The sequence below is a fragment of the Onychomys torridus genome, chromosome 23 (genome assembly GCF_903995425.1).
Source record: "Onychomys torridus chromosome 23, mOncTor1.1, whole genome shotgun sequence".
NCBI classification, from domain to species: domain Eukaryota; kingdom Metazoa; phylum Chordata; class Mammalia; order Rodentia; family Cricetidae; genus Onychomys; species Onychomys torridus.
This window is the reverse complement of record NC_050465.1, coordinates 52797333-52819093: the sequence shown is the minus strand read 5'-3', so window position 1 is coordinate 52819093 and position 21761 is coordinate 52797333. Positions and strand designations below refer to the sequence as shown.

The 21761-nt window shown below is 33.9% G+C and overlaps 1 protein-coding gene across 1 annotated transcript in view; it reads left to right on the top strand.

The window, feature by feature from the left end:
- The window catches only part of Erbb4 (erb-b2 receptor tyrosine kinase 4), a 1064935-nt gene that overhangs the window by 685279 nt on the left and 357895 nt on the right, over positions 1–21761 (top strand). The window contains exon 4 of the mRNA XM_036172732.1: positions 19584–19718. Coding sequence (XP_036028625.1) covers positions 19584–19718 — 135 coding nt within the window. The remainder of the gene's footprint in view (positions 1–19583; positions 19719–21761) is intronic.

Genomic DNA, 21761 nt, shown 5'->3' with positions numbered 1-21761 from the left:
TTACCTCCCTGGTATGCCTTCGAGTGTCAAATTAACCCAAGTAGAAACACCTGGGAAGAGAGTCTCCAAGAAGGATTATTGACATTTGGCTTGGCATGTGAGCATGACGATAGGGACTGTCTTAAGTGGAATGGTATTGGAAGACCCAGCCTAATATGGGTGGCAATAATCTCTAGAAAAGGATCTACTCCTAGACTCTACAAATTGATCTGAGAACAAGCCAGCAAACAAGGATGCATGCATTTCATTCTCTCTGCTCTGGGCAGTGGATATGAGGCAACCAGGAATTGGGAGTGTGTGCCTTGACTTCCTCCCAGTGTTGGTCAATAGCCCGGGAGCTACTCCAGACACACCCTTCTGTGTTTCCTCTTTGTCAACATGCTTTATCACAGCAACAGAATTATAACTGAGGCCACCTGAGTCTCATTGGTTATTTGTTTGTTTGACTGATTATTTCCTATTTGTTCATTGTAGAGTGCCATTCTGTAGTGAAGGCTCTCATGGAACTCACAGTGTGAACCAGGATGATCTCAAAACTATGGCATTCACCCTGCCCTTTCCTGCCAACTGTTAAGATTGTAGGCCTACTCCACAAATCTCGGTTTTTATCTGTAAACCCATTTTTAATTAAAATCTAGAATGATTCCTGGTATCTTGAAATTTTGTCTATATGTTTCCAGGTATTTATTATCTTGGGCTTTTGGTTGTTGTGTTTTAAAATACTATTTTGTGGCCCCCTTTTCTTTTTTCCTTAAGCTAAAGATAACTAATTTTTAAAATAATTTATCCTCCTGTTCTGTCTTTGAGTTATCTTTCAGTAACTCATAATATTGGACTTTCTAGAAGTTCCCTTTGTTCATCTTTCTCCCTCATTTTCACTTCTCAATTTCATAAACTATCTATGAAAACCCCCAATTTTATTAAATATCATTTTATTGAAGCTATTTTATCCACGATACTTGTTTAATTTAAGAACATTTGTTTCTCCCTTGCTTTTCTATATGAGATATTATTCTCTTATGTATACGCTCTTCAGGTTACCAGAGGACAAAACCTAGTTATTTTTTTAATTTTCTAGTTTCCTCAACTTTCTAATTCACATTGTCTGTAAGTTTTACCATTTACTAAACTTTGCTCTGTTATGTTACAACAATTATATGTCAATCATGCGCTCATAACCTGAGACTGTGGTTTATATATTAAATGTATTAGTTAATGACAAGAGATCAAACAAGGAGATACACCATAGTTTTAGAAGTAAGTGTGATATAATATGGCAAAGAGACCACCTATTATTTGGAGATCTAGAGTAAGTTGATTAAATAATATAATAAGAAAAATACTTAAAATCATAAAATCTAACCTTGCCAAACTTATATTTCACCAACTTCATATTTTCTACATATTTTTTTTTCTTTCTCAATGCCAGTGCCAATTACAGCTTGCATATTATCCCCACTGAGGTAACATTGTGGAAGAGAGGGCAAGAATGTTGAAAGACCCAGAAGACTGGGAGAAGGGCTGTGAGTTGCCATAGGAGTAAAACACACCTATCATAGTCATGAACTCTCATCCACTCTTGATGCCTGCACTGCACTTGCACATGACGGTCTATATCAAATATCTGGCATGAGTGTATAAGGAAATCAAAGAGTCCTGCCCTTCACTGCTGACATACATGCCGACACATTTGACCTGTGTACCCATTGGTGATGATCAGTGTGCAGCAGATAGTTCCAATCCAGATATCAAGCATATGGTCCTCGTTAAAATAAATAGGTCAGGAAATAAAACTAAGTCATGAATGTAGAAAGGAGACTGGAAGGGAGGAATGGGGTTGATAGGTTTGAGATGGAGATAAGGGAAGAGGAGAGGGCAAAAATATAAAAGAATGCAGTGTGTGTGTGTGTGTGTGTGTGTGTGTGTGTGTGTGTGTGACTTAGTAAAGTCAAACAAACAAAGAACTTGGTGCTTTTGGGTAGTATATCAACTAGATCTTTGTTCTTCTCTAGATCTTCAGAGATCAAGACAAATATATATTTAAGAACCATAGACCAAGTTCTAATCTAATTCTTAGGGAAGCTAATGAGAATCCTTTAAAATTTAAAGTGGTTCTCAACCTTCCTAATGCTGCAAGCCTTTATTAGAGTTTCTCATGTTGTGGTAGCCCCCAACTCTAAAATTATTTCCCTGCTCTTTCATAACTGTAATTTTGCTACTTCTATGAATCCAAATGGAAATAAATATCTGTGTTTTCAGCAAGTATTTGATGTACCCTGTGAAAGAGTTCTTTCAATCACCCCCCCACCCAAAGGGTAGTGACCCACAGGTTGAGAACTGCTGGTTTAAATGGTTTAACGGGTCCCCAGAAGTAAAGAAAATACTCACTTTTATGATGAAGTACTGACTCAAGAATAGTCAATATAAGCAAATAATTCTGAAGTGGTAAGAGACAGAGACTACAGTGATAAACAATCTGAGTGATGGTGATAACCTTCTTGTGTGTTAAGTACAAGGAAAGAATAAACTTTAGGTCCACAGTTTGATCCCGTAGATCTTCCAGATATTCATTGAAACTTTATAGAGTGGAAGCTTAAAACAATGATCATATATACTTCTTTCACCCTGTTCCTCTTCCCCAAGAAAGGATTTTATTTTATTTTGTATTTTATTTTGCAACTGTGACTACTGAAATTGCATCAATGGAATTTTCTTAGACTTCAGACTTGGTGTTAGAAGGACCTGAAAAATCACTCAGTGTATTTGTTACAATGAACATGTATATATTGTAGAGAAATAAGCGCCTTGTTTAACAATACTCTCTTTAAAGCCTTGGAATATACAAGCTGAAACTATCTTCCTTTTTCATCTCTAAAGATCTAAAATCAAGTACTTTTCACCTGATTGGATAATGCAAAGCTAACCTATCTAGAAATATTGTCTCACCCTCCTCTCTTTTTTCTCTGCTCTGGTGTGTGTGTGTGTGTGTGTGTGTGTGTGTGTGTGTGTGTGTGTGTGTGTGTGTGTGTGTGTATAGTGTGGTATGGTATAGTAAAGTCATGTCAAAAGTCTATGCCTAGAATTCTCTATCTCTCTCCACCATATATTTAGACATAAGGACTGTCAATGAGCCCAGATTCCCCTGATTGGGTACATTGACTTGCCAGCCAGTACCAAGAACTTGCCAGTCTCTGTCCCAACAGTGTTGATACTACAGAACTGTTCTGCCATGACTAGCTTTGTCCAATGATAATGGGAATATGAACTCAGATCTTCTGAATGACAGGATAACAGAAACATCTCCCCAGCCCCTTGGAACATCTCTTAAATGCAGCTTTTTAAAACTCCTATTCTTTTTTCTAAAATATAATTTAAGATTCAAGATCCTTTAAATTGTTTTTGTTTTCTCTGTTTTGCTCAGTTAATGACTTAATGCTATAAACAAATTCAAGTAAATATGATAGCAAATCATCTTCCAGGAATCTTGTAAGGCTTCATCTATTTGACATTTCAATGGGACTTTCCTGGTATAAAGGTGATAGATGTCTTTCAGTGATGTGTCTGTAGCACACATGTTGAGTCATTATCATGAAAGGCTTACTCCACCTTTATTGCAATGATTATATGGAGAGTATGTGTGGAAGCATCCATTGCTGCTATGGTTGATGTAACTTCAGGATATTTGTTCACTTTTTCAGTCTCATACTTACTAAATAATTGCCTGTTTTTCTCTTTCCCCAGGTCTAGGAGCTGAGATGAGTAGGTCATGGATGCATATCTCTGTGTGGTTAACTGATAAATATCATAGCCATTATTGAGAAATTCACATATCACATAAACCAGATATGTTCAGTGGACTTCAGGAACATTTGCTTTGATTGGGCGTATTTAGATGTAGATTTCTGAGATTTCTAATTGTTGTAGTCAAAACTGAACTCACTATGTCCCCTGCTGACTCTCCCCTAGAGCACATTGGTTGTGGCAATTATCCTTCAAGGTTGCAAGACATCCACCAACCCTATTAAAATCCAACAACTCTATTATTTGCATTCCTATTACCACAACCATTTAAGACCTAGCATGAGCAAATGTTCGAGTGTTTGAAGGACCTTTGTTTTTTAAGTTGAAATCATTGGAGTATGTATTGCTGAGTTCCTTTTTGCCTGGATGTTTTAGTAATAACTTAATATAATAAACAATGGCAAAATTAGCAGAAGCCTTCTATTTTTTTTGCATTTTCACTTATGTTAATAGATATAGTCTCTTTTAAAGATATTAAATTAATATGATATGCTTTGAGTGGAGTTTTTCACCCATCTGAAATGTTCTAAATGCAAAATTTAGTATGATACATTTCAAAATTATTAATATTAATTTGCCACCTGTTAGCCGAATAGAGTAAAAAAATGCTTATTAGCAAAGTTGAAGGAATACATGGATAAACTGTATCAATAAATGAACTTCTATACTTTAGGATGTCTACATTGTGTAGAAGGATTTTCCTTGAAAATGTGCCAGCTTTTTTTTCTTTTCAACTTTTGGATCACATCTTATTATCCTAGCTGTAATTAGAAGTCTTGTGAAATTAAGAACCATTAAATTCAATGAGTTTTCAGCACAGAAATTTGCCCAGAGGCACCCAGCCAATGGGTCTGCAAGGATCGGGCTTTCGTGGAGTCATCCCTCCTCTCCTCCTATTCATTCTAAAAGGAAGCATCTTTTCCACTTAGCTAATTAATTACACCTGCCAACAAGCAGATGGTTCTGAAAGCTTTGAAGCATGGAAATAGCTAGGTGCATATCAGCTAGCTTCCTTCAGTGGCAATTTAGATCATAACTCTTGAAGCTCCAGAGAAATGAAATATTAAATGACTACAAAAAATCCCTATAACCTTTAAAATTTTTAAAAGTATTTTCAGGTATAAAATCATTGCCTTTTTCCTGATCTCAGTACAAGCACATTTTCAGGCTGTTTATGTTTGTATCAAAGTTGGAATAGTACTGGCCAGATGCTGCCAGGCAATTGTTCTTAGCACTAAGATAAAATAAAAACAGTGCACTAGATATGTTAGTAGAAATTCTCGAAATATTTTCACTTTACAGTAAGTTGTATTTTGTTGTTTAATTTGATGTAAGAATACATATGTAGCCATGTTGAAAATAGAACTGTAGCATGGGAGGAACTTCAATATCTTCCTTAATATGTACCTTGTGTTCCATGCTGTTAGGCTAACCTAGTCATGGTCAGTAGTGAGAAATGATCAATGAAGTTTAATTTAAGGTAATAGTATTTTGAATATTACCTAGCTATATATAACTGCATATATACCAGATCAAATTAACCATAAAAGATGAGTACATGTAAGATAATTTTGTAATATTAACTTTTATGAGTTCACAATAAAATATGTAGTTTATAACTTATTGAATTCACAATGACTTAATTTCATAAGAAATTCAAAATATGTCTTCCAATATACTTTACTTTGCATGTGAAGTAGTACAGCCTTAAGGATTATATATATATATATATATTTAAGTGAACATATAATCTTGCCAGTGGTAGAATAAAAATGTCTCTGCATTTTTACCTTTGGTGTCAATACATTTCTAAAATGTATCTAAATAAATCAGTGAAAACACTTCAAATTTCCAGATAAATTCACTTCCCTTTACTCACATAAATAAAAAGCCATGTAATAATATCCAATGATGGATTCACTTAAATATATTGTATATCAAATGATAACATTTAGTACATATGTCCCAAAGACAAGGTTGTTCTCTTAATATCTTAATATCTAAATGCATAGAATCTAGTATGTTTGCCTGCATGGAAGACACTGATTAGGCTCAAACTCATTACTTTTAATTTTTACTTTCCCTTTCTTCCCACACTTAAGTTTTATTTTCTTTAACTTCTAACTGATTAGACTTGAAGCTTAATTAGAAAACAAATTTTAGTGTTTTGGATTTATTAGTTCATAGCTTATTTCATTTTCATTTTTATTAACTAATCAACAACTATAAAAATGGTTGAAATACCATGCTTAAACTGTAGATTTTTTAGTAGAATCAACACCTTAATACATTTAAGCCACCCAGTTTTCCCACTCTTAGAAATGAAATTGCAATGGACATAGAGACAGATTCCTTCTGGCTTCTGACACTGGGTACGGTAATTAAAATCCATTTTACCTTATTCATTGAACCAGAACCCCAAGGACTCAGTGTAGAGTTCCCACAGTACTTGAAAATAATAAAATTGCCTTTAAAAACCTCAATCTCTTTCGTGAATGGAAGGCTTTTCCTTAAGTAGGCTGAATTCTTCAAGTTTTATTGTACTGCCTTTTCCTCTGTGCCTACTTTTACAGAGGTAAAAGGAATCCACCTTCAGTGATGAGGTTGGGATGTGGTCCAGACACTCTAGCAGAGCCAAGACTTTAAATGTGGTGCTTCTCATGTAGAAATAATCCCTTAAAAGCATAATTTTACCTTTCAACTCAATAAAATATTTTTGGAAAAATGCTTCAGGGAAATTGCTGAGTTCTTAATTAAGCTTGGAAGTAGACTGCATAAGACAGAGTATACCTCCACTCTGCTTATGCTGTGTTTTCTTTCTGTTTCTCAGACATCCCTTCCTGTAGAGCTGGGAATGTAGAATAAAAGTTTGAAATTAGAATCCCAGTTGAGCACTTAGACTGATTTGGACTCTCAGTTTTCTAGAACACTCTGGCCAGTTATTTAGTGTTCCAAACTTTATTTTTCTCAATTGTACCATGGGACCATTAAAAATTGCCCTGCCTAATTTTCTTAAGGAAATTACAGTATTATGCATATTCAAGTAGAGGTAGCATTTATGAAGAGCTATTACTGTGACATCTACAATGACCAGTTAGCCAGGCCCTGGAATCCTCACTGGAGTCTTGTATGTGAGGCATTGGGCATCTTGCTTGATCATCTCTTGCCTGATATACCTTTTGGGGACAAGAATCCAACCCCACCCCCCAAAAAATGCTGATTTGAAGACTCCAGTAATTTTATGAGTGCTCAGTACCTATAATATGTCCCTAAAAAAAATGTGAAAGTCAGGTAAGTAGGTTCAAAAGCCTAACTGGCTTACTGTTCAAATCTGTAGGGCTTTATAGTTGTTTTTCTATGGGCAATTTGATGATTGGTGTATAAAAAGTAAACAAACAAAAAGCAGCTTACAAACTGGTTAATTTAGAGTTTATCATCACAAACTTGAAATAAGTTTTCATAATGACAAAAAGTAAAATATGCATCACAAAAAATGTTTTATTTTTTTTAAATTAACAAGTTACAAATGATAATTTTCTAACTTAAAATAATTGTCAGTTATCTTTCAAAGGGATGCTCATGAGATGAATAAGTGAAAGTTACTGGGCAGGAGAGAACCCAAAATATGCTCACTGGATGGCTGTTGCTACTACCCCTTAGTAATAATAGCACATTTGCTGAGACATTTGCTGAGAAGTAACAGTGCAGTGAGCATTTCCAAGTTAGCTCATTTGGGCCTTATGGTTGTGCTGTGAGTGTGATTCCATTACTACCTTTATTATATGGATAAGTGTAATGACACTCAGGGAGAATGAATAATGCTATATGTTAATGTTAGCATATGTTATCCCAGGAAGAAAACCACATCTCAGGAGCTATCCTTCTCTAGTATTAGACTTTTGCTTGACTGAACCATCTTATCTTGTTAGCATTAAACATTTGATGTTTTCTTATGTCTAATCTTAAAAGGCATCTCTGTTGCCTCAAATAAAATCCATTGACATTTATTAAATCTGGGAAAGATGGACCATTCTAAAGTGAAGCTATTTTTTACTTAATCTGGAAGATATAGGCATATTATTGCTTGATAGGGCAGATTCTGCTGTGCCATTGTATATTAACAGCATAAATTTTTTTTTTCTCTTATGGAAAATGAGATTTGTAGGGCTGGTGGTCATATGCTGATCTACTAAATAGTTACTAAAAAAGTACTAATGAGTTTGTTTTAAAATAGCATGTGTATGTAACTTGAAGTCTTTGAGTCCATTCTCTGAGCAAATGGAGTACTGAGTTAGAACTTCTTAATTCAGGTGTGATGACCTATATTTCCCTCGATCTGCTGGCAGTATTATTTCATCTTGCTTATTACATATCTAGTGTTTGTTGTCTGTTTTATTGATATAATATTAATAAGTTAAGCAGTGTGGGGAGCAGCCTCAGCATTTCACTGCCCTATGCTGCTCAGATATACTTGTAGTCTGCATTTCCCAAAGAATCCAGCTGGAGACTTGCCAGATCCTGGCCATGAAAGAGCTCTGGCTACTTGTCCTGGGCTTGTGGAAATGACCATGGCTTTATTGAAGCATGAAGGAGAAAGTCACAAGGAGAGATTTTAAGAGGACCCCTTATGACCTGTGAACCAAGGACCAAACCAAAGTAAGAGAAGAGCTTAAAATGTGGTCACAGAATGCGGCTACAGAAATGACAGGATATGACTCAGAGGATTAATCCACTAGGTATCCAGGATTACACAGTGCAAGAGCACTAAAGTGTTACAGCATCTCTCATCTAGGCCTCAGGATAACTAGTCTTTAGCTAAAAAAATCTCCCAAGTTGTGCTGATAATCTTTTTTGAACGGCCTTTACACATCCGGGTCTTTTGCACACATTATCTTTAACACTGCAAATCAATGGTGAATACTAAAAAAGTTTCTCATTTGTAGATGATAGAAAATAAACTGAAATGACTTTGTCTGTGATCTACAGTGAAGGAGTAGTGAAGATACTGTGCATGAGCTATCGGGAGTCCCCATATGTGACAAAACTAATGTAGGAAAAACACTTGAACACATTTCAGCATCATTTTAACTTAGTTGAAGGAAATAAAAGGACCATGTACTACATGAATAGATAAATATGAAATTAAAAAAACCTAATTTATATTTTAAGAAATATTGTGTGAATATTTAAAAGATGTTTCTGAATGTATATTATCTTGAATTTTTATATAAAATACAAATATCTTTATCTGTCTTTTTCCATGTATATAATTGATATTTCATGCTTTGACAACCAATACTGCACACAGAATCACTACACTTGTTCAGAAACCCATTCCCTTTTTGTTTTCTCCCAAGATTCACGTAAAATGTATTCTATTAATATTCGATGAGAAGCTCTACAGCTTCTTCTCTAACTGTATAGAAGTTCATTGTGTTGTATAGACTTCGAGTCTAGTTAATTTTCATGTATAATATTTTTATTTATTTGTGTTTTTATAATAAAGTTTAAAATTACAAAAATATTTTCAAATGTCTGTACACATTTAGACTTTTTACAGCATTTCAGAGACAGGTATAGCATGAATCTTAAAAGTACTTGTTAATAAAATCAAACCCGAGGCCAGTTATTGGGGTGATTGCTGGAAGATCAGAAAAGCAGAACAAGCCACAGCTATCTCACCTTGCTAGTTCCTCAGGTGATCCTTTTTCCTCAGGCTGGAAGCTTCTGAGTCCTCCTCCACATGAATCTCAGCTGAACTGTGCTGCTCCAAAGCCTGAACGCTTAACTAACCAAATGCTTAACTAACTACATGCTTTTTCACTTTAGTTCCTGGTCCTCACGCCTTATATACCTTTCTCTTTCTGCCCCCACTCACTGGGATTAAAGGTTGGGTTTCTGGGATTAAAGGCATGGGTCACCATGCTTAGCTGTTTCTAAATTGGCCTTGAACTCAGAGATCTGGCTAGCTCTGCCTCCCAAGTGCTGGGATTAAAGGTGTGTACCAACCACCACCACCCAACTTCTGCTATAGCTTGCTTGCTCTGACCCATTTTCTAGCCACCATTTTTGGCTTTGTTCTAGTGGCTGTCTGTTCTCTGACCCCAGATATGTTTATTTTGGGGAACACACAATATTTCAGGTAACACAATACCCACCACAGACAGGTTCTTTGTATTATGGTGTCAGAATTCTTTCATTCCTTACATATATATATATATGTTTTCAATGTTTGTATTGCAGCATCTGTTTCTGATTCATCTGGGCCCCCAATTTACACACTTATATTCCGAGTATTATGACAAACCAATAATCATTTTGCAAGATTTAATAATTCTTCTTTTTCTTGCCTTATCTTCTATTTGCAAGTTTTATCTTGCCAGCAACAAACATACACACTGATGTTGTTATTACTGTCATCTAGGAAAATCATCCTGTATAAAAACTCTAATGAAGTGAAGAAATCACACATTGTGAGAGGAGTTATTAAAATGATACAAACTAATATAGGAGGTGAGATATTTGAAAGTGACCTTGTAGTATATCCCAGGCTTATTGTATTAAAGCTTATAAATAAAAGGGACAAATCATTTCTGTACTAATATGACTTCCTTCCTTTATTGGAAATGAAAACATTGAACTCTGCTGATTTCTTTTTCTACTGAAGTAATTACATTTTCTAGAAACTTGGAGCAGTTATTTAAGAGGATTGTTGTCTGTAATGTGGGATTTTTGCTGGCTAGAACATAAAAACATTTTGAGCTTTATGTAAGGGAGTATTCTGTTTCAATATAAAGAAGCCACTAAATCTTTTATGTTTTCTGTTTATGTACCTTGAATTGTGTCCATGGTTATTATCAGAGCAGTGTTTACCTACTGTAAATTTGAGTATACATCATCAAATACTCATATTTTGTTCTTTTCATAATTGTCAATACCGTTTAATATACTTTTAAGATCTTTTGCAGAATAGTTTTAAGAATGTTATGCCAGACCTCTCTCTCAAAAGAATTGTTGGAATGGCATATTATACACTATTTGTTTGCTAATAATGTTGGATAGATGTCAAGTTTTTCACAGGTTTTTATAACTGTTTTGAACACACTAAGACCCTTTTTGGGCAATAGAAATGGATCCGCTTATCCCTTAAAGTTACATTTCAAATATGGTATTTAAGGGGATCAAGTTAGTTAGTTTCTTGGGAAAATAAAAATTAAAATGATAATATGTATACCAACAAGGTGGAAGATCCGAAAACAGAAAAAAATTAAAAAAAACCCTATCTAAAACAAAACATAAAGATAATTATGACTCTGAAGCAAGTAGATTTCTATATATTCATGAGAATAAAATTTGATAAGATAGCTTTGGAAACCTACTCACTACATCTCATCAACTTCATTCCCAAATATTCACATGGCATAGGTTTACTGATAGCTTTGCATCAAAGAAGAATTCTAGAATATAGCAGTACAACTTACAGGAACCCAAGTGAGAAAAATATGTGTTGCCCATCAATGCAGACTTGGAGACATCATGATATCATAAAACAATGAATATAGACATGGCAGATGAATTTTGCAGACATGATGTTGAGCACAAAATAGAAAAGATGTTAAAACGATATGCAGGTTATTACTTGTATGACAGCTCTTTTTCTCCCTATTACTGTCATTACTTAGAACTTTTAAATATAATATATAGTTGCTCATATGACAATCAGAGAAGAAATTTGATTTCATACTGCTGGATGTGACTGTGACTCAATTCCGATCAGCTGAATATAATTGTTTATGGAAGGTTCCTTACCAAGACTAAGAGGATGCATATACCCACCCATTCCTTTTAATGATTTCTTTGATTTTGATCATTCCTTTTTATCAACTGATCCCTCTTTTTTATAGCAAAGGGATTGAAGAAATTAGATAAACTGGAATCTAGGAACCTGATGATACACTTTGCAATGCCCTTGAACCATCTAGCCAGAAAAATACATAAAATAAAACAAAACTTTCTCCTTTAAGGTGTTCTACAATCTCTTATTGAGTAACAGAATATGAATGTTAATATATGAAAACAAAAGTCTCTCTTATACCATCATTACTAACGTTAACTAATGTTTAAATAGTCATTAAGTTTAAAACAGAATCAATGTTTGATAGGTTCTATGATTTCAGCAACCCCATTATAGAGGTTATAATTGTACCTTGAAATAGTGAGACATATCATATAGCTAGCAAATCAAACCTAGATATTAAAATTTGTTTTATCTCATTAACTAGATTAAGTATTATTTCCTTCCTATATACCTCAAACCTTGATATTTGAAGAATGATCTATATGTTTATCATCTATATGCCTACCTACAAACCAAACCATACTGTAGACACCGTTTCTATTTATTCATAGCCCATATGTATATATATATATATATGCAAGAAATATTCATATGCCAGGTTTTATGAGATGATGATATCTTAGTTAAGGAGAATTAGTGGATATAAAATGAAAAACTCCAAGGAACTTCCATCAGGACATTATGATTGATTAAATATGAAGAAATGAAATAGCCACTGATAGATCTTAATTTGTTTAGAGGTGATGGTATGAGGTCAGAGAATAGGTTATAGGAATCAATTTTCTCCTTCTACAATGCAGGCTTTAGTGATCCAGGGATAAACTCAGTTCTTCAGACTTGACAGAAAGCATCTTTTTTCTCCCTGAGACAGATTGCTAACCCAGGGTTTCCTTCACATTCTTGGCATTTTATTATGAATTATGAACAAAAAATGATGTACTTCAAGGTTTTTAATTCTTGAGGAAACAGCACCAATATGGGTAAGATAAGAAAAGTATCCAGGGTGTGACAGCATGAGCTCTGTGTCAAATGATCATTAAAATAGTGATATTAAGGATGGCGAACCTCTACATGACTAGTTAGTCACAGCAAAGCACTCCAAAGAGCTTAGGCTTGAGCCAAAACACTGAAAACTCAGAATTGTCTTGTTGGCTGAAGTATTGTTAGTAAGCTAGAACAATGTGGCAACATTGCTAGGTTCTGTTACATCAAGGTGTTTTGCGTTTATTTTCTATCATAACTTGACTTTCAGCCATTGGGTCTAATAATTTCCTCTTTAAATTGCCTTGCTCTGCTTGAAAAACTGTCCACTGTTACTGCCTCCCATTTGGTATTCACATGCATGAGCTTTTGACTCTGATCACCGAGCTGAAAGATAGAAGGTTGCATCACTCATTTACATTATCACCCTCTACCCCCTCCCAATACAAATGTGACATTTCAATTTTGCACACTTCAACTCTCCTTAAATCATCTGTATAAAAACTTCAAAGCTTGATTGATGATGAATGAGCCATTGTCTCCTCAAGCACCCGTTTCTCATTAGCCTTTGGAGTCTCAGCTTATTAATAATGAACCTTGAGGGCTGACCCAGTGGGGTGGCAGCAATTCATTGTACTCCCAGCTGAAAGGTCTGGGTTTGGGAAAGATACAGGAATCCATAGACCAAGTCCATTCTAGAGATGATGTATTAAGTATTACAGGTGGACGATGTGATCTATATTACTTCTGTGTCATTATCTGCCAACAGACTTGTGTGGTTTAAGGTGATGACAGTGAGAAAGATATATTGCTATGTTTCTGAGAAAGATCCATAAATGCTTGTGCAGCTTCATTTTGAAAATGGCCTTTGTGTGACTTTGGATTTTGACTTCTTCATTGCATGCTTTGTCTTGGATAGGTAATATAAGTCAAATATATACATTATTTAGGTGTCTGTGCTGTAACTAGACAAGTGTGATGCTTTTAACCTGTATTGTTATTGTCATTTTCATTCTATAGTTGACCTATGTGATGCACTCCTACAAAGTGAGACATTTAAATACACAGCTGGGGATTGATGTAAACAATTTCATTTCTGTTTATTAGATTTTTATTATATCATTGTGGTTAATAGTTCTTTGAGACATAGTTACTACCAATACCTATAAAGAGACCAATGTGTCATATGTGTAACTGCATTTACAATTATAATAGCTTTTTTGAAATAAGAGAGAGATACAGTCACTTTTATGTAGCAATTAGAAATAGTACATTGGGTGAGAGAAAAACTTTCAGCTTTCTGAACCTACCAGGAGATCACATTCATCTGTATTTTTAGTAAGGATGTCACAGCACAATTAGACTATTTCATATAGGTCAGTAACAAAATAAAATTATTTTTATCACATTTTATTTTGAAAGAATATATTTATATAATGTCAACAATTCTATTAAAAAAACATCTGTCAATCCACTATAATAACCAGTTTTGAGGAAGTGGATAACAAAATAATTTATTTGAATAACAAAAACATTATTTTCATCAGATCATGAAAGGATATTTAAATGAAAAAAAGTCAGTGGTAAGTGGTTTTTTTTTTTTTTCTTTCTGGAATTGACGATGTAGGTTGCTCATATTATCTTTCAAATGTCATATCAGCACTTTGTATTTTCCTAAAAATAATTTCAGAAGCTCCATCAGGTAGACTAAAAAAATTGAGTATTACAGTATAATTTTAGGCTTTTCCATAGTATATACTAAGTAATTTGTGTAAGCTTAAGAAAATTGAGACCAACTACATAACTCAAAGTCATCGTTATTCATGTAGTAACTAATAACCAAGTCTGATTGGTAAAATGTACTTTTTTATACCACTAAAATACATTAAAATGACTCATAATTATCAAAAATTCTCCCTACAGTAATCCTGTATTAGTTTTGAGCATTTTATATAATAACACTTATTTAATTTCAGTTAACAATAAGTAACCATAAAATTATATATGGATGAGTTTAATTCTACTGTCTATAGATTTTAACTTACATGTTTACATCTATTGTGTATCTCAATACTACAATACCCAGTACTGGGAAACAAGTTTGACAAATAGGACTAGTGTCTGACTTAAACACAGATTCAGATAAAATGATTTAAGTTGTTTATGAAAAAAATTTAGCTTTCATCTTTAATTTTCTTAGTCACAATGCAAATTAAAACTAGAAGATTCAGCATGATGAATGTTGGCATGAAATTACATGGCTTATGTTTGTTCATAAAAGCAAAGGTATGCATTGGGCAAAGACTGCCTAATGATAGGTTATGAAGCATGTCCCTTAACTTCATGAAGCTTAGTCTAGTCATATTTAAGTTTAAAACAATGTTGTATATGTGTTTTTTAAGTTAAATCCCGTAGTTACATGATGGTATAATAAATGGTTATTTACTTAATCCAAGTATAAAAATATTTATTCCATCTTTCACTTGACCTCTATAATTTAGTGAGAAAAGATGGAGATGCAAATATATTTAAGTGTTTAATGGGGTTTTTCAGTAACGAATGATTCTTTTACTTTTACAGCATGCCATATCTAATATAACTTTAACATGTTAGTAAGAATCAGTTCTGTTTTGAGAAATTACTGGAAATAGTTTCATATAATATAGTATGAAAACTCAAAGCTTCTCCTCTGTCAATTGTTTTCTCAGAGCTGAGAACTGAACCCAGGACCTTGCGCTTGCTAGGCAAGCATTCTACCACTGAGCTAAATCCCCAACCCCGCCAATTGATTAAATGGCCCAGAATCTCCTTGTGTCTTTCCTAATTTACTCTGATATGTTTTTAGGACAGTGAGTACAGTGGGATGAGACTGTTTAGTAGAATATTATTTTAAGGTATGCTACTTTTGTTTATGTTGCATCTGTTACACTCTGTGAAGCTGTTACTGTGCCTGTGTAAAACACCTGATGGTCTAATAAAGAACTGGCCAGTAGTGAGGCAGGAGAAAGGATAGGCAGGGCTGGCATGCAGAGAGAATAAATAGAAGGAGAAATCTGGGAAGGGGAATTGGAGATGTAGCAGCCAGAGGAGGAGGGTGACTCCAGGGGCCAGCCACACAGCTACAGAGCGAGCCAGAGAGTAAGAGTAAGATTTACAGAAGAGAACATGAATATCCCAGAGGTAAAAGGTAGTCAGAATAAGTTAAGGAAAGCTGGCAAGAAACTAAGCCAAGCTAAGACTGGGCATTCATAATTAATAATAAGCCTCTGTGAGTGATTTATTTGGGACCTGGGTGGCTGGTCCCCCAAAAAGATCAAAGACAAATTAACCACAATAAGGTTGCCTTGAACTTCTTCACTTACTTTACACTGTTAGTCACTTTGCTCAACCTGAACTTATGGCTCTTTGTCCATAAAATTCATTCATTGTTTTTCTCTCTTATTTTTAATATAGAACTCTTTTTAAAAATCTTTATCCTAAAATTTAATTATTACTTACTTTAGCTTCATGTAGAGGAAAAGTAACTGTGGTTATAAAACAGGTGTTTTTTTTTTTTTCAATAAATCTTCAATAAAACGAGTAAAAACATTGCTACTTTTATAAGTTACTAAAGATAGATGTAAATACGGGTGACATTTTTGGTATTTTATCAGAGTAAGATCTCCCCCAATCCTTCTGTTTTTCTGGTAATTTTGTCCTATTTGACATTAAGTTAAATTCTTCATAGCCGATTATATCAGGTTACTCTTTTGTTAGTATATTTGTATGAGTAGGAACCATCTCGAAGAAGTTTCATATTTGAAAATTAACCTAATCAAGAATTTTCTCACAAGTGATACTAAACTCATATTTCACATATTTATAATGTTATAAAATCATACAAAACTTTAAATCATATTTGAAGATAATTATAAGATTATTTCCTGAAAATACTTTTATAGACAAGTATTTAAAATGTGACATCATATGTTCACTAGTATATTTCTGTAAATGTTGATGAAAACTTACTTTTTTTCTGATTGTGGGATTTTGTCATTCAAAAGAGGAGAAAGATATATATCATAAAGATGAAACAGCTATTTAAGCTAAAACAAATATTCCATATTAAAAGCTAAAAATGTATAAAATGAATTGCTTGAGAAAGCTGGCTTTAGCTTTTTCATGGCAAATAGTACCCTCCAGATTGACCATGACTGTGCCTTAGTTCAAAACTTTAGTCTGTAAGCTTGTTTTTAAATTATTATTGTCTCTTTTCTGTATCCCTTTTCCAAGAAAAAAGCCAAACTCTCCAATGTAATATTTCTAAGAAATAAATGTTAATAATAGTAGTAGATTAATTCTGCTACAGAAAGAGATTTGAGAAGATTATTATTCATCATAATACAATCTAATTCTATTTGAGAATATCCAGATAGGAAGTAGAAAATGGACAGTGTGTTTCTTCCATGTGAACAGTTTGAGTTAAAATGTTACTCCTAAAAACTAAGGTTGTTTTCTTTTGTTTGTTTTCATAATGTTTGAGCTATTACCTCACTCCTTGTGTATTTTTTTTTTAGTAGAACTTTTCTAAATGTAGACTGAAAAATAACCTTCATTTCCTGAATAGCAATTGGGATACACTTTCTTTTCACCTAATGAAGAATTATTCCTAGACCTGAAGAGTATCACACAGTGCCTCATGAGAAAGCTATTAGTTTAAAATCTGTGCACATTTTCCCATCGAAACTTAATGCCAAACATTAATACAGAAATTCTTTTTACAATCAGCCTTACATTTCCCTTCTGCTCTGATAAAGTTTGGATGGTTGGGTCATGAAAAATAATGGACTAGGTTTTAGAAAAAGAAAGATGATCTAATTCCCCCTTGTTTCTTTTTTTCCTCCTCTTCAAGAAGTGGAACCAACAGGCAATGAAAAGATTGATGATGAGAATGGGACTGAGTTTGAAGTGGAACTCTTTGAAAAATGTAAATTAATCTAGAGGATTTTATACATGCAGAGCCACCAGGTTCTTTGAATGTGCCACCAACTTTGCATCAGCAAATGCTACTCTGCTGTTACATATTCCTTTGTTCATTTATTTCACACTGGTTTAAGAAAGCTCTTAAATATTTAGCTTGGACCAGGCACACAAAAAGGAGGAAATAACAATAGTGCAAACTTTGAAGAGCTGTACAAGGAAGATGCCTCTCCAGGTACAAAGGAGCATGACTCTCTTTCCACACTATTACACTCTGTCTGGTTGGAATTTATTGGTTAGCACTATGTCCTTAAGCTGTTGTTTCCTCTGTCTTCCCTAAAGTACGAATGGAAAAAAAAAATTGAACAATGAAATGCAGTTATTATTTACATTTTATTTTTTAGTGAATTTTAAGATCATATATTCATTATAGGCAAAGATAGATTTTATAGATATCTTACATGAGTACATCACTTACTTCTATTATCTAAACTCTTATTCTCCTTGTCTCTATGCAACTCCTATTAATCCCATGTGTTCCCCATATCTCTTCTTTACCTACATTCCCAATTTACATGCTTTTATGTTCTTATTTTCCTATAAAATATCCAAGCTCTACAAATGAAAGAGAACATTTGATTTTTATCTTCTTGCATCAGATATTTCATTTAATATCATTATCTCTAGTTGTATTTCCAGCAAATGACATGATTTTCTTCTTCTTCTTCATAAAAGTACCATTTTGTATATACAGCATTCTTTTCTCTATCCATTTATGGCTTGGTGTACACCAGGGAGAGGCTTCTGTTTTCTCCTCATCAGAACATTATGTCTTAGATAACATAGCCTGCCATTCTGTAGCTAGAGTGGATAATACAAGCACTCAGAAAATCAAGGAAACAAACTGACTCTGTACAGCAGCTGGTCCAACACTGCATCTAATCCAGTTTTTGTAAAGACTGTTACTTGTTTTTCTTAGTTTGTAGATGGAGTTTCCAAATGATCTCTTAATGATTCTAAGATTATTTACTGGACAACAGAGAGAAACTCTAGTAGATAGTAAGCAGCACGTCACTATTTGTATGTCTAATTTCTTAAAAATAAAATTTTTAGAGGGACTAACTTAATTTTTCTGAATAACTTAAAGGTATCTGAAAGAAGGTCTTTATATGTCATCATGCACTGTGCCTGGGGAATAGTTTAGGTAATCAGTATTATTTGTTTAATAGGAAATCAACTAAAAGTAGCCTTCATGGATTTTTATATCTTTTCTAGGTTCCAGTACCAAACAGGAATGATATAACATCTTGCTTTGTATTATTTTTAGTTATTGACAATCTATTGATAACATTTGAAGTGGGAATGAATATTTTGTAACGGAACATTTATTTTTTTTTACTTTATGCTTATTACTAATGTATGCACTCTATTAAACATCAGATTTAATAAATCCTAAAGAAGGCACATTTGAAAGTGTGTATCAAAGATCTTGAGAATTCAGTCTGTGGCCATGGAATGATATTTTTGGAAATTTATTTTAATGATTAATTAAAGAAAAAACAAAATAACAAGAGTTCTATTAAATAATAATAATTAGTTCATATTCTGATATGTTATATTATCATTACATAAAATAATAATTGTAATTCAATACTTAATATGTAATATTAAATCAAAGTAGCAGATTTTGAAATACTACAAGTGATTATAATTATAACTACAAGTGTTATAATTTCAGGGTAATGATACTAAAAATATCTATCAAAATATTGAAGGTTTGTCTATTAGAATTATTTATATTTTTGGTCCATACTTTTCAACCTTCTTAAGTGTCAAAATCAAGGTAAGTGAATCAATGGTAAAATTTCTGGAAGCATACTGGATCATAATATGACTCTAACACTGAAAATAATTTGAACAATGCCTTTCAGATGGCTAAGATTTTTAAAACACAAATTGATGGTTGGTTTTGTTTCCAATACAGAAATTCTAAATGGTGGTGTCTATGTAGACCAGAATAAATTCCTGTGTTATGCTGATACCATACACTGGCAAGATATTGTTCGGAACCCATGGCCTTCCAACATGACTCTGGTGTCAACAAATGGAAGCTTCGGATGTAAGTAGCATTTTCCCATCCTCTGGTTTTAACATCTATTTCTCTTTCTCTCCCCCCCGCCCCCATGTGTGTGTGTGTGTGTGTGTGTGTGTGTGTGTGTGTGTGTGTGTGTGTGTTTCTGTTGATCTGTCTGTGCCACAGTGCATCCATGTAAGTCAGGGGACAGACAACCTGTGGGAATCATTTTACTTCTTCCAGCACATAGGGCTGGAATTCCAGGGCATAGGGATTGAAATCTTGTCATCAATCTTGAGGTCTAACCTCTATCTGCTGACTTGTCTCACCATCCCACATGGCCCTCTCTAACGTCTTAACAATCTTTTCTCCTGTGTTATAGTGAACGTCTCATCGTGTTCAGCATGCCAAGGCTGATATTTTGATATCTAAATCCATTATAGAGCTCAGTTATTTCTTGCTACATTTGTATGTCATATAGCAGATCGCTGACCAGCTCCACTCTCCTAATTACTGTCTCTCAGAATTTTCAAACCTTGATTTCTCACTAATGCCCTATTGATAACATTGGGCTGTGGTGGTGCATGCGTTTAATCCCAGCACTCCGGTGCCTGAGGCAAGCAGATCTCTGAGTTCCAGGCCAGCCTGGCCTACAAAGGGAATTCCAGGGCAGCCAGGGCTACAGAAATTCTGTATCAAAATACAAAAACAAAAGCAAAAAATCAATTCACAACAATGCAAAATGAGTGACTATAGAGTTCATATACAAGAAACACTTTACCCTCTTCGTTTTTAATCAGAAATAAACTACTGAATTCTCTATTTTTTAAAGGTATAGGACTACTTCTACCAGAGAGGATTTTTTAAATATTAATAGTATTTAATATGATGAAATGATAAGCAAATAGTATCTGAACTATCATCAAAACCTGTGCCAATGATTCTGTCTGGAATCTCTTTCATTTTTATAAAGCAGGCTGTGTTGTCACACATTTATTATTACTGACATTTGTATGAGAACTGAATCTTTATCAAGTATTAACCTGGGTTTTAAATTTCTCAATCTATTATTATATATTTCCCACCTGAAATCATAACTCTCTCCACATAGTTTCATAATTATTTGCAGTAGTGGTGATTGTGTTATGACTCTTTTATGGGAAATCAAACTCCAAGGGACAATTATTAAATTTCATGATGGCCGTAATAACATAATGGGGAAATATGAATGTATTTGATCAAAACTGACAGCTGTGTTTTTAATAAAAGGCTAAAACCCCCTTTTTTATGAAAGTAGAGTAACATAATTTTCTTGTCATCTTTAAACAGAAATTTGTGTGAGATTCTGTCTTTGTAAGTTTTCAAGTTATCTAGCAGGTAAAATTTCTTGTGCATTTTTAAAAATCTGCCTGTGCTAACAGTGAGAAAGATGTGATTTGGAAATGGCTACTATTTTCAGGTGGCCGTAATAAAGGAATATTATATGGGGCAGGGTTGTAGTGGTTGAATGGGGGAAAGGCCTGCTGACTCCCTGCTTCTCAGAAAGACTCGTCTTTAAGGCATAAACGAGATCATGCGAGAATAAAGTCTGAGCCAGGAGCCAGAGGGAAATTTGCCCAACTCCCTTATAGGATTTGAAGCAGGAAAGGTCTGTGGGGTTTGTACACTTTCACAGATGGTATCTCTTTGTGCTGTTCTTTTGGAGGGCTAATTTGGATGGTTGTGCCTATAATTAGGCAACTGTGGCCACACTTTTGGTTTTGCATGCGAAAAATATCAGATGCAAAAATTAAAAATGCAGACTAGGTTTGTAATCAATGGTCCTTTACAGATTAGCCATCTATTGCTGTCAAAATGTTATTACCAGCCCTAGAGGGTAAATTATTCCATCTACTATAAGATATTGTATCTGACAATGATAAATTAACTATTGTTTAAATACTAGTTTTCTACGGTTTTATTTTGCTAACAGAAAAAAATGAAAAAAAGATAAACACTATATGATCCCTCCAATATTGAATACATTGATGTAGTCCACTTGCAATAATCATATTTGAAGTATGGAAATACAAAGCATAGTTTCTCAGG